At 27.6% G+C, this 12,476-nt stretch overlaps 2 protein-coding genes across 11 annotated transcripts in view; one reads left to right on the forward strand and one right to left on the reverse strand.

The window, feature by feature from the left end:
- Positions 1 to 1,416, forward strand: part of LOC139425735 (uncharacterized) — an 8,925-nt gene extending 7,509 nt beyond the window's left edge. For all 4 annotated transcript variants that reach the window (XM_071181664.1, XM_071181669.1, XM_071181670.1 and 1 more), the window contains one exon: positions 1,311 to 1,416. In XM_071181664.1, the coding sequence (XP_071037765.1) occupies positions 1,311 to 1,314 (4 nt within the window). In that variant the 3' untranslated portion in view covers positions 1,315 to 1,416. The remainder of the gene's footprint in view (positions 1 to 1,310) is intronic.
- A 1,198-nt stretch (positions 1,417 to 2,614) lies between these two features.
- Positions 2,615 to 12,301, reverse strand: LOC107456638 (GPN-loop GTPase 1). Of its 7 annotated transcripts, none has more exons than XM_071181640.1 (4): positions 12,028 to 12,301; positions 10,133 to 10,212; positions 5,577 to 6,527; positions 2,615 to 2,793 (listed from the first exon to the last, which is right to left on the reverse strand). In XM_071181640.1, the coding sequence occupies exons 1-4, from the start codon at positions 12,042 to 12,044 to the stop codon at positions 2,636 to 2,638; spliced, it is 1,206 nt and encodes a 401-aa protein (XP_071037741.1). In that variant the 5' UTR covers positions 12,045 to 12,301; the 3' UTR covers positions 2,615 to 2,635. The 7 variants fall into 7 exon arrangements, with proteins under 7 accessions (XP_071037741.1, XP_015930032.2, XP_015930031.2 ...); XM_016074546.3 differs by having other exon boundaries at positions 12,122 to 12,300; XM_016074545.4 differs by having other exon boundaries at positions 12,088 to 12,300.
- Between the last annotated feature and the right edge of the window lie 175 nt (positions 12,302 to 12,476).

A 12,476-nucleotide genomic window follows, 5' to 3' on the forward strand; every position in this document is an offset into this window, starting at 1 on the left:
TTACTTCACTGAGAATGATCATTTTTCTAATATATTCTTGATATGATTTGTGAGATTCTTTTACTGCCCTCAATAGTGTTGTGGTGATCTTCAACACTCCTCCATAATTTCGAATGGTATCTTTGATTAGTCTAAGAGACATAATAGTATTCTCATGGTGACTCACATTAAGCATTGCTTTATTTATCGAAAAACCTCTCTCAGGATCAGAATTCCCATGTGGCAAAATTAAAACAGTTTTAAATAATGTAGTTAAATTCTTATATTTTAGATTATTGCTTTTTTATTTATATTTAGCCTATAACTCTAATTTTTTAGGAACACCAACAAAATTTTATCAGATTTTTAGGAATTTTAGGGTTTGCACATACTTTTAGGAATTTTATGAATTTTAGGGGGAATGCGACCCCTGCTTATCCTAATAAAACTTTATCCTCTTTACTACTGAAGTATGAAGAAATACAGCGACAAAAATATTTCTCAGTTCCAAATTTATATTTTACTGAATAATTCATAAGATAAACAAAATCTGAATTATACTGCCAGGGGGCTAATAATTTTCGATACACATACGTGGACCTCAGCCTTCAGCTAAGTGAAAGAATATAAATATTTCAAATGTTAAATTACACCTAAAATAGGATCAAACATGAAATATTTTTATATTATGGTATGCTTAAATACCATAATGAATAGATTTAATGATTATTCAAAAAAAATTTTTTTTTAAAACATGATAAGTTTTATCTAAATGCAATACTGCATTAAACCACAATTTCAGAACTACCTAAATTATGCAAACCACGCAAAATAAATTATTATTGAAAAGAATCTAACATAAAAAAATATATATTTAATATTTTGGTGGTAAAATTTCAAAATTATGGAAAAACACAAAAAGTTTAAGTTATTAAATAAAATACACATAAAAATATTATTGAATGGATAGTAAATTAACCACTCATTTTATTATGACATTTCACTAGACAACTATGCTGTCATAAATTTCGCAATACATACCAAATTACTTATACGTTGATCTGCATGTTCTTGACTGTATTATTTTTAAATATTAAGTAAACATAAATTAAAAGCTTTATAAAGATCACAGAGGGAAAGCAAAAGACAGAATTTTATCAACCCCCAGACAGCAACACACTGATTAAATATCTTGAAATTCGCTACCCGAAAAAGCGTTTCTGTTAGACCTTAACCAGAAAAGAAAGGCCCGTCAGAAAAACCAAGATCTTATTGAAAATAATTTTTGATATGTGCATATACTATTATTATTTTTTTAACGTTTTTTATAGGTGATGTAAGATTTGGATATTGCATGATACATCAGAAGAATTTGCTGTTTAATTTGAATTAGTCATATTATTTCCTTGCAACAATAATAAAATAATTTGCATTGTTTATTTAGTAGTTACTGCATTAAAAACAAAACACCATTTAAATAAATATTACGTTTCCTTTAATTGTTATTCATTTACGTCGGCCTAGAGCAGCACAATGGGCTATTGGTGACGGTCTGGGAAACATCCCTGAGGATGATCCGAAGACATGCCATCACAATTTTGATCCCCTGCAAAGGGGATGGCACCCCCGCTTCGGTAGCCCGACGACCTTCATGCGAAGTCGAGTACTTTACGGTAGAACAGTTTAACGAGGACCAATACCGCACACCTTAGGTCCCGACGCACACTGATTCTTGAATTCGATTCTTAACGATCAGTCCACTGTGGGACCCTTTAAATCTTCTTAGATTGCAATTTAAATATTTCTGAATAACACCGCCGAAAAATGTTGACTGTTTCATATTATAACCCGTCGACCCATTACTTTTTTCCCATTATGAATTTAGAGATTGTGGCGGTTGGTATATTTGGTAACTCTGGGAAGAATCTGACTCCACGTGAAAGTGTTCATGAAAAAGCACTACAGGTTTATGTCGTGTCACTCCATAAACACTCCCAGTTCAAATAAACAACTATCTTTATTAGCACTGAAAAAACTTGGTAAATTTAACTAACATTTTAGCATAAATAAAATATAACAATTGTAACATTCAAGCAACATAGAAAAAGCTGCAAATGAGTAACCGGCAGGCAAGAACATGCCTAACTGCTAGCTAGTTACTCACGAACCGACGGAGAGAGAGAGTGTGAGCTGTGGAGAGGCGGCCAAGATATATCAGAAGGCATACTGTGCGCTTTTCGCCGATTTCATACTTCACGCATTTTATTTTTGTATTCCTTAAGAAACGATAAATCCATATATTTACCATATTTTTCTGTTGATTTTTTAATATAATTTTTAATTTTTCACGAATTATGTTTACATTTTCGCAAAATAGGTACCTCTCAGAAAAACCTAGACAGACCCCTGATTTGTTAACACCAATAAATAAGACTCGATACCATTACCTACATTAACTTTTATAACTCCACTTTTTTTTAAACATAAAAAATACATATCAAAATTTTATACTGATAAAAAACATTTTAAGATTTAATTAAATTCATTTCTATTAGATATGATTTCTATTAAAAAAAATTTCTTTTTAAATGTTTTTGCAAAAGAAATTCGTACAAAATATATGAAAAAAGGCAAATTATAAAATTCACTTTATTTCTTAATCATTATCTCCATAAGTCAGTTTCCCTGTCGTCCAGTCCTCATCAGATGTGTCATCGTCCTCCATACCTTGTTGGACATAAATAGGATCATCAAGAACACTCTTCAGATTACTTTCATCATCATCTTTTTTCAATTCCACTTCAGAACCTTTACCTATGGATGTAAAATACTTGGTTTTAGAGCTTGAGGTAAATACACTAGGTAATTACCCAGGTACCAAAATTCAAAAACACCTTTGTGTTTATCAATTTTATTGAAAATTCAATGATTATATTTTTCTTTGTACCAAATTATATATATTTTAGACAAGTTTTGCTTACATTATTAATACTTAATTTGTCAATTATTATGAATAAAAATTTATTCAACTAAACATATAAACTATTAAAATCGTTTTTTTTTTTTTTTAATTTTTTTTATATGAGAGCGGTTATGGTTTAATCTTCTTTAAATTTACACTTCGAATCATAATTCCTAATATTTGTGGTTTTAAAAGCAACATATAAACAAAGAAAGTTTTGGTAGGAATATATTTTTGATATACAAAAATTTACTCAAATTTTATGCAAATTTATTTTTAAAAAATTTATCATACGAAACTCTTCCTGCATACGAATAAAACATAATTAATTATTTGATCCATATTTAATTATATCTTTTTGAATAATAATGATCAATGCATATCGCTGAATGTTAGCATGGTTTTCAAAGGGGTATAAAATATATGATAGGTTGAATGTTTCAGTATTTTGGTATACTCGGTTTAAATGAGATCGAAAAGCTTTTTCTTTTACAGGAAAAAATGCTCTGGGAAAAAAATTACTTTTTTTTCTCAATTAAAAATTGTATGTATAAATAATAGAACAACTCTAAGCAAGGATTTTTATATTTTATCATATATCAAGGATTTATATAATTTTATCATTTTCTTCCTGATCAGAATTTTAATATTTTTTACTGGAATGAAAAAAAATATTTATTAAATATATTTCTGTTAATTAAATATATATCAAATGTTCTCAATTAAAAAAAAAAATTTAAATTGAAAGTCACGAACTTCAGCCTGATTAGGACATATAAAGTGAAAATGTATATAACAAAATCCTGCAAATAACAAATATGTAATTATTGAAATAAGCTTTACTTGCATTATATATTTTTTACTCTTAATTGATAATTAGCATGCATAAAGTTTATTTTCCTTCAACTTGTTGTTTTTGTAATGAAATAAATGAATAAAATGCTATTTATTAAACTAAAATATAAACAGTTAAGGTTTATGTCTATAGTTTTTTCTTCTTCTTATACTTAAATTAATTTTTGTATCGACAAAACTTATCACTAAAAACTGTTTCATATTACCAATCACAAGATGCATTTTTAACACAAATAAATAAGAAGATTTTAAATTAAAAAATTATTTAATTAAAATGTAATATTATTAACTTAATTAAAAACATAGAACAATATTAGAAATGTAAGAACAATATTGATAATCAATATACTATAACTTAGTTAAATGCTTTTTATATAGGATAAAAAACAGTAAATAACACTTTAAAAGTATAAGACTAAATTCAGTTAAACGAACTACCTTTATTTTAGAGCAGGGTTTCTTAACCTGTGGTTCATGAACCCCTAAGGGGTCCATGAGTTATATTTTGGGGGTCCACTGACTGCTCCTAATTTTTAAAATGTTTGGATGCCTACCCATTGCATTGCTTGCAAAGCGAGCTATGGCAGCTATAATTCCGTTTGCTACAGTGCATCTTTGAGAAGCAGGATTTTCCACACTTGTGACAATAAAAACATAACATCGAAATCGATTGAATATTGAACATGATATGCATGTTGCTTGTCGAAAACCATCCCCCAATTCAATTTATTAATTAAGGAAAATCAGCAGCAACCTTCACATTAAAAATTTTAATTTTAAAAATTTTATATACTATTAAAATAATATAATTAAATGTTTTCTAATAATCCATGTTTTTTGCAATTATTTTTTTCACAGGGGGGTGATCTGTGACTTCTTAAAAAAGGGGTCCATTATATCAAAGAGGATAAGAAACACTGTTTTAGAGTATGAATTGTCTTGTGTTTTAAGGATGAAGAGTTTTTAGCTCTCATCATTTGAAAAAAAACTCAATATAAAAATTAAATAATTCATTATCTCTTTCGACTAAAATGAAAGCTTGAAATGTCACAATTATGAGTAATTTTTAAAAATAAAATTAACTTTATTATTTTCGATAAAATAGAATCTATACAGAAAAACAAAATATCGAAGAATTTTAAACTAACTACATTTTCTTAAAAAAGGAAAAATTCGGTTTAAACGAAATGGTTTTTTGAATTAATTTTTTAAAAAATTTAGATATGTAATTTGTAGTTTTAGTTTATCATTTATATTAGACTTATTAACTCAATATAAATGAAAGGAAAAAAAAAACAGTATAAAACTTAGTTTTAATAAATTTTAATTTTTACAATTAATAATATTTTTTGCGCTCATTTAGAATATCTTTGATTTAATCCAGTTTAGTCCATTGCATCGGAAAAATTATTTCTTTTGAAAAATGAGCAACTTTGAACAACTGATTTTTAATATAAATTCCTACTTTATTTTATACAATGCAAACTTTTTACATTACTTTTTTAATGCCACAATGTAGCTTCTCCCTTAGGTATTTGTAGTTCTTTTGAAATATTTTTCTGGAACTGATATATCTAAGTTTAAAGTTCATTTTTGAAAATTAAAGATAGTTATGTTGTTCTCAGAATTTTAAGTAAGACAAATTGATTTTAAATGCTTCAAAAAGAGCAAGAAAATAGAAATACCCTGAATTTGGGTATCTACCCAAGGAAGGGGTAAATAAATATTTATAAATACCCTACCCACTGGGTATTTACCCAACCCACATCTATATATTTACCTAAATCTTTCTTCAGTCGTTTAATTTCTTTATCCTGTTTCGATTTTTCAGATTCTTTTCTCTTTTGCAACATCTTTTCATATTCTGGTTTATACACAGTTTCATATTCCTTTGCTGCTTCACCCACTTTCTTAAAGAAATCATCAACACCAGAACCAGAATGAGACGAAACGCCAACAGCTCGAAGATCACTATAAAATTCATCTAAGACTAGGCTCATGGAATGAGTCAGGTTAGAAACATAAGAAGTATCAGTTTCCAAAGCTTCTTGAAATGCTTCAAAATCTCGCATCCACTCAATAGCAAAAGAACAATCTAGAACATCTGTTTTGTTTAGTACGACCACAAATGGAAGTTTTGTCTTATACAAAATGCTACAAGCATATAGCATATTTGACATGAAAGTTACTGGCTTTGAACTTCTTACAATATCCATAACATATACAATAACAGTAGGGTAAGTAGATGATACAGCTTCAGTAATAATCATACCTGAAGCCGACCAAGTAAACACTTCAATTTGACCAGGCGTGTCAAATATGACATATTTGCATTTCGAACTATTTTTGTCAATAAAGCTCATAACTTGGTCAAATCTAGTAGAAAATAAATTCAATGCTGTCATTATTCCACCATTAGGTCCAAGTGAATATTGTTTCATTATGTCTTTATATTTAACTGTATCTCTAATATCTATGTTTGCAGGAAAAGGTACAGTGTGACAAGCAGGATCAAGGTTGATGACATAAGGTGGAGTTTGCTTAGCATGGAGATGGGATGTTATTCTTTGGACAAAAGTTGTTTTGCCAGATCCAGCCATTCCCAGAACGATTAAAGATACTGGCTTTGAATTATTTGAGATGCTAACATCAGCAAAAGTTCCAGAAACTTGCTCTATAATATTTTTTTCTAACTGGGTGCTACAACTAGGCTGATTTCCATCTTGTAAACCTTAAAAAGAATAAAATGGGTCATGTAACTAGTGATAAAATATTACACAATTAGTCAAGAAAATTAAAAGACCAGAGAGAAAATTATTAAATTTCATTATATCACTTTTGCATATCACGAATAGTTCCTCATTTACCATTTAGTACTACTTTAAAAACTCGTATTTCTATTCCCTTACGGCAGTGTTTCCCAAACTTATGACTTTTGTGTCCCTTTTGCAAATTTTTCATAATGCTGTTGTAACACTAATAAAAAAATGAATGTATTTTTTACTATTAAAAATATGCACAAAAAATAAAAATCACAACTGGCTGTTAACACCACTAATTATTAACTGTTAACTCTTCAAAAAATAGCCAATAGAAATACATGTCATAGTAAATTTTCATGGCTAGCTGTGATTTTAAATAATTTTTTTTGTAATTTTAGTTTGTTGTAAGATAATTCCCATGAGAACACATACCCCCACTAAACTGTTCCCGTACCCCTGGGGGTACGCGTACCACACTTTGGGAAACACTGCCTTGGGGGCTTGTTTGTTTAGAGTTTTAGTGGTTCTGGGGAAAGCAAAGCATACTAACTACGTTTTTAAATATTTTGCTCAGAAATACACTGAAATCTTTAAAAAATCATGTGTTATAAATTACAATTCTGAAAAATATTACTAACTCGTAAACATAAAATTCTAAAACTCATTATACAACAATACATTATCGTAATAATATTAAAACTGAAAAAAAAAAATTAGAATATTACAAATAGTTAAAATTTCAAAACTGAATTAACTTTAAAGAACATAATTGATCAAATTGATTTCCGACAGCGCTAGGTAATCATCTAAATCTATTCCCTGAACTGTTCTTAAACATGTTGGCAAATTTTTTTAAATTAAAATTAATGACTATTTGATACATTGACTTATGATTGTAAAATCTCATAGTGCTAAACAATAAGAATGGTTTTGAAAGAAGACAACTTTGTTTTTAATTTAAAGCAGAATCAAATATATTTTAACTTAGACTTCAAAAAATATTCACCTAACTATAAATGATTCTTCATACTTTAGGACACAGCAGCAGATTTTACAGAGTCAATATGCAACACTGTCTTCATAAGCGCAAAACCAAATGCAGGCACATAGAGATCAGTATTGTTAAAATAAAGCTTATAATTTACCATACATGTAGCAAAATGTACAACTATTAGATATTTAAGAAATCATACAAAAACTTCATACTGTCTAAAAAAATTTTTTAATTTTATACAATATTACTTTAATTTTGCCCAAGAAAATAAGGTATGGCTGTACATAATAACGCAATAAGGAAATGACAACGTATAAAAATACCTTTTAATTTAAAAGGGAAGAATTATTAGAAAAGTATTTAATGGTGCTTTTGGTTCATGACTATTTAAAAAAATTTCAAATGAAATTCATTACCATACAATTTTAGATATTTTGCAGACAAAGAAAACAATAACCAGAACAATGTAAGATTTAATGTTACAAGAGCAGAAATTGGTTATTTTTTAGTTGGTAGTTATAGATTTAAAGGTTACAGAATAAAACATTTCACTTTGACCTTATTTAATATAAATGTAGAAAAAAAAATACAAATGTCTGTGGAACGGAATTGAGAACGTTTATTTTTGGTATCAGATTTAAAATGAAGGAAATTATTTCTTATTTTAATCAAAAGAGGATAGAAAATTCGTTTATTTTTTATTGATCTTAATTCCTTGATTTCTCAGAAGTTTTTTATCATTAAAAAAAAATCTGGGATGAAAAATAATCTGCTAAGCCTGCAGTCACACCAGAGGGGTTCTGCTACCAGGCTTTTATATTATAAATGAATTTATTTAAATGCAAAAGATGATATTATTCTAATTATAAAACTGTCATTACACTTATTAAAAGGTTTATTTTTCACACTTAAATATACCAAAAAACGTATAAAAGAAGAGTATGATGCAATTATAATTAGGTTATAGTAGGTTCAGTAAGAATGCACAGGGTGACATCAATGAAAAACTGTTTCAGACAATTATTTTGTATAAAATAGAGACATTAGTTAAATAGAAGGATTTTTTATTGTTGTTGTTGTTAGGATTAGCAAGTTTTCGTTTCGAAAACTTTAAAGTCTTTATAAAATTGCATGAATGAATAACACTGGATTAATTGAAAAAAGAAATGGAAAACATAATAATAGCACAAATATTAATACAAAGGATTATATATAATTTGCACTTTAAATAACACACTTCTACAAGACACTTTTAATAATATTATGTTACTAATTTAAAGTTACAATAGCATTGTGTTTGCCAAAAAAAAAAAACATACTTGGATAAAATAAAAGCGTTATAATTTTTTAAATTGAATATGCTAAATTATTTTTACTGAAATATCATAGGCAATATTCTTGCATTTTGTAGGGGAAAAAGCACACTTAATTATTTTATTTTCTAAATCGTCATTACATTAAGAAAATAATAAAAAATCGAGAAATCTGTAGAAGAAATTACCGTAAAAAAGATCGTGAGAAACTCACATGAATCAAACTCTTCAAAAAGGGGTAACTCACATTGTGAGATTAAAAGTTAATAGTAAATTAAGTGATTTGAGTTTCACAAGTAATAAAATTGTATAAAGAAACTTTACGATTTTTGTTTTAAAAAAAATATTTAAACTTTTGTAGCAAAGACTGTCAAAAGAACTATAACACTGCACATATTAACGATGACATCGACGCAAGCAGAGGGTGTCACAGAGTGATTTCTTGAACCTGTGATTTGAACTTTGAGCAATAAAAAAAATTGTGTTTTCTAGCAATAATTTGCAAAAAAACTATCAAAACACTACATATATTTACAAATTAGTAAACGTCATTTGTGTGCAATAAAATGAAGACTCAAAAGCCTGATTTGTAGTTGCGTAATATTTTAGTATTGGATCGATTTTATTTCAGTCACAAAAAAGGGGACAAATACTGATTAATTTTTTTGCTACAAATGCAAATTTGAAACAAATCCCAACTCAGAGTCATATTTTAACAAAATGGAAAATATAGTGCTCTTTTTTTTTAAAAAAAAAAAATTGAGAGAAAAATCAGGATTTCTGCAGTGAACTATCTTTTAAATTTTTGCAATTCTTTTTTTATTTTATATACTTGAAATTCTAGCTCAAGCCAGACATTATGAAATTTTTGTTATTCTCAAATGATACTAGAAATATTGTGTGCATTTCTTTCCCCTCAGATGCGTAAAAAAAGCATCTCTTAAATATAATTCTGCTGGAAAAAAAAATTTTTTTTTTTGAAAATTTTGGCAGAATAGATAACCAAAATTTTCTTACTTCCCAAAGGAAATATTTTTTTGCGAGAACTCTGTAATGTTCTGTGATAATGTCACCGGAATTTTGACACGGGATTGACCATGTTGCCAAAATTCTTTCATTGATTATAAAATTGCCTAGCCTTAACCTCCATGAGCCCTCTAGAATGCAGGAATGCTTTACTCTTTTTTATGGACAGTTTCCATGGTTAAAGCTGTCAAATACTTGTTAGCATTGAAAACAACTTCTTTTACATAAAAAAAAAATTTACTTTTTCCAATAGAGTTAGCCATCTCTCTTATAGAAGTTTCATTTGTTTTAGAAGTTTCCCCTGAACAATCCATTCCTTTTCTGAAAAAGAAGACAAAGTTTTAAAAAAATATCTAGGTAAAAACAAATATAAAATTAATTTAGCAACCAAACAGAACAATGAGATTCAAAGTTTAACTCAATATTTGACATTTCTAGTCTTTGATTAGGTTCTGCTTAATCTTCCAGACAAATTTATGTTGATTTCTCAGATATGGCATGCATTAATATATATATATAGCACAATAAAAACAAAACCGAACTAAAAACGGAAACAAAAAGAAAACGGAAGTAAGGTAATAGTAGATAATATCAAGCGCTAAAGCTGCTTTAAATACGATCACTATAACATAGCACAATAAAAACAAAGAGAAAAACGAAAATAATTAATAAGTTTTATTAACTACGCATAAGCTGCAAGTATATAGAACTCATATAGATATATATATCAATATTTTTACATATATCTATATATTGATAAAACAGTAAATTTTATTTATTTGTAATGCACCACTAAGAATCAATTACAAAATTAATATAAGGAAAATTGCATTTTGAATTCTTTTCTTCCAGCATATATCCCTACGAAACAGATTGTTTTTTTCAATTGTCCAATGGGGATACTTTAGGTTGATTAGAAAAATAGTCAAGGAAAGCTAATGAAACTTTTATAAAAAGCTGTTGTAAAACATTTAAATACTTATTTAGTAGAAGATATTGCATCCAAAGATTAAACATTTTAGCATGGCTTCAACTTTTCATCAAAAAAATATCATAAATACTGAAAATGGTGACCATCGAATGAAAAGTTTAAATAATTTAATCTGTAAAATGTGCCATCTAAAAATGCAAACTTCTGCGATTAAAGAATATCAAACATATACAAGGGAAAAAAGAAACATTGAGAAAATGTTAATTAACTATTTTGTACAAACAACATTGCAATATCAGTATATGCAAAAGTAGGATTGATTTTCGTAACCCTACCTTCACAAAAAAAAATTACTAATTTTTAGCACCAACCAGGCAGTAGCTTATGAGAAAATTAAAAAAAATCACAAAAATGACCAACTTGAAGAGTTTAACTTATACCCACTAGTGGACAAATCTCAACAAATTATTTTTTTAAATATTTCCAAATAAAAAAAAAGATGGCACCTTAGCAATTATTGTTGGTGCAAAGATCTACCAAAAGGTGAATATCTATAAGAAAAATTAAGTTCTCAGTTATTTATTTTTCGTTAGCTAATTAAGGGAGTATTTTTGTATTGTTATCTGTCACATCATTTATAATTGCCAAGACGCCAAATGGATTTTAACCTAGGGTGGCTAAGTTATACCCTTTAAGTTAGTCCCCTTCTGATTCCTTTTTTTTCTCACAGACCATTGCCTGGAAGTTTTCAAGACTGCAGCAAATCATGACACAGAAATCTTCCCCTAGTTAAAATTCTGCCATTATAATAGAATATTTTTTTGCAACCAGTGAGGAAACAACAGTTAAAAGAAAATATTGACAAATCTCAGGAAGATCTCCTTTGAACAAAATATGTTATGTCTTTAAACTCTTTCGTTATGCAAGTCCAAAATGTTTTACAAAAAACAGCACAGTTCTCTACTGGGGAGTTAATTAAATAACAAAGCAATATGTCTCAACTATTTCAGTCAAAGCTTAATTCAACAGGTTTCGTGTTTTCAGGGAAAATGGACATAAGAATAAATTAATTTAATAATAATAATTGAGCAACAATATTTAGGATGACAAAATTAAAAGGTAATAAATAGAATCACGACGGAAATATGATAGCTTAGGAGGTAAGATGTTAGCAAAGAAAGCACGTTTCTTCAACACATGCCTACATGCAATTTAAAAACATCTGACTTTGTTATTTTTACACTTTATTGAAAAATAGTAATTACAATTAAATGAATTATGTATCCTCAGACTTATTACTTTTAATAACAAACACAAACAATTCAAAACAAAACTATCATTCTCTTGTTTTGTGCAATCAAAATAATAGGCAGTTGTAGTTCTCAACACTCCAAAATTACAATCGGTTGAATTTTATGCAATACTTTGATGACAATTTAAGAACGAAATTCAGTGAACGCGTTCAACTCAAAGCGTTCGACAATTAATTTAGCCTTTTATTGCCATTTTCTAAAAAATTAAAATATTATAATAAATAATTAAATAAATTTCTATTCAATTCAAATTTTTAGATACTCTTAAAATAATAAAATAACTTTTTTATAATAGAAATGAAATATTTATAAATTTCTAATTTTCAAAAATAATTATATAC

Source organism: Parasteatoda tepidariorum, chromosome 1, assembly GCF_043381705.1.
Source record: "Parasteatoda tepidariorum isolate YZ-2023 chromosome 1, CAS_Ptep_4.0, whole genome shotgun sequence".
NCBI classification, from domain to species: Eukaryota; Metazoa; Arthropoda; class Arachnida; order Araneae; family Theridiidae; genus Parasteatoda; species Parasteatoda tepidariorum.

Coding starts and splice junctions, on each gene's coding strand:
- LOC107456638 (XM_071181640.1), bottom strand. Junction 6,528..10,132: donor GGCTAACTCTATTGGAAAAA/GTAAATTTTTTT, acceptor ATTCTTTTTAAG/GTTTACAAGATGGAAATCAG. Junction 2,794..5,576: donor ACGACTGAAGAAAGATTTAG/GTAAATATATAG, acceptor TTACATCCATAG/GTAAAGGTTCTGAAGTGGAA.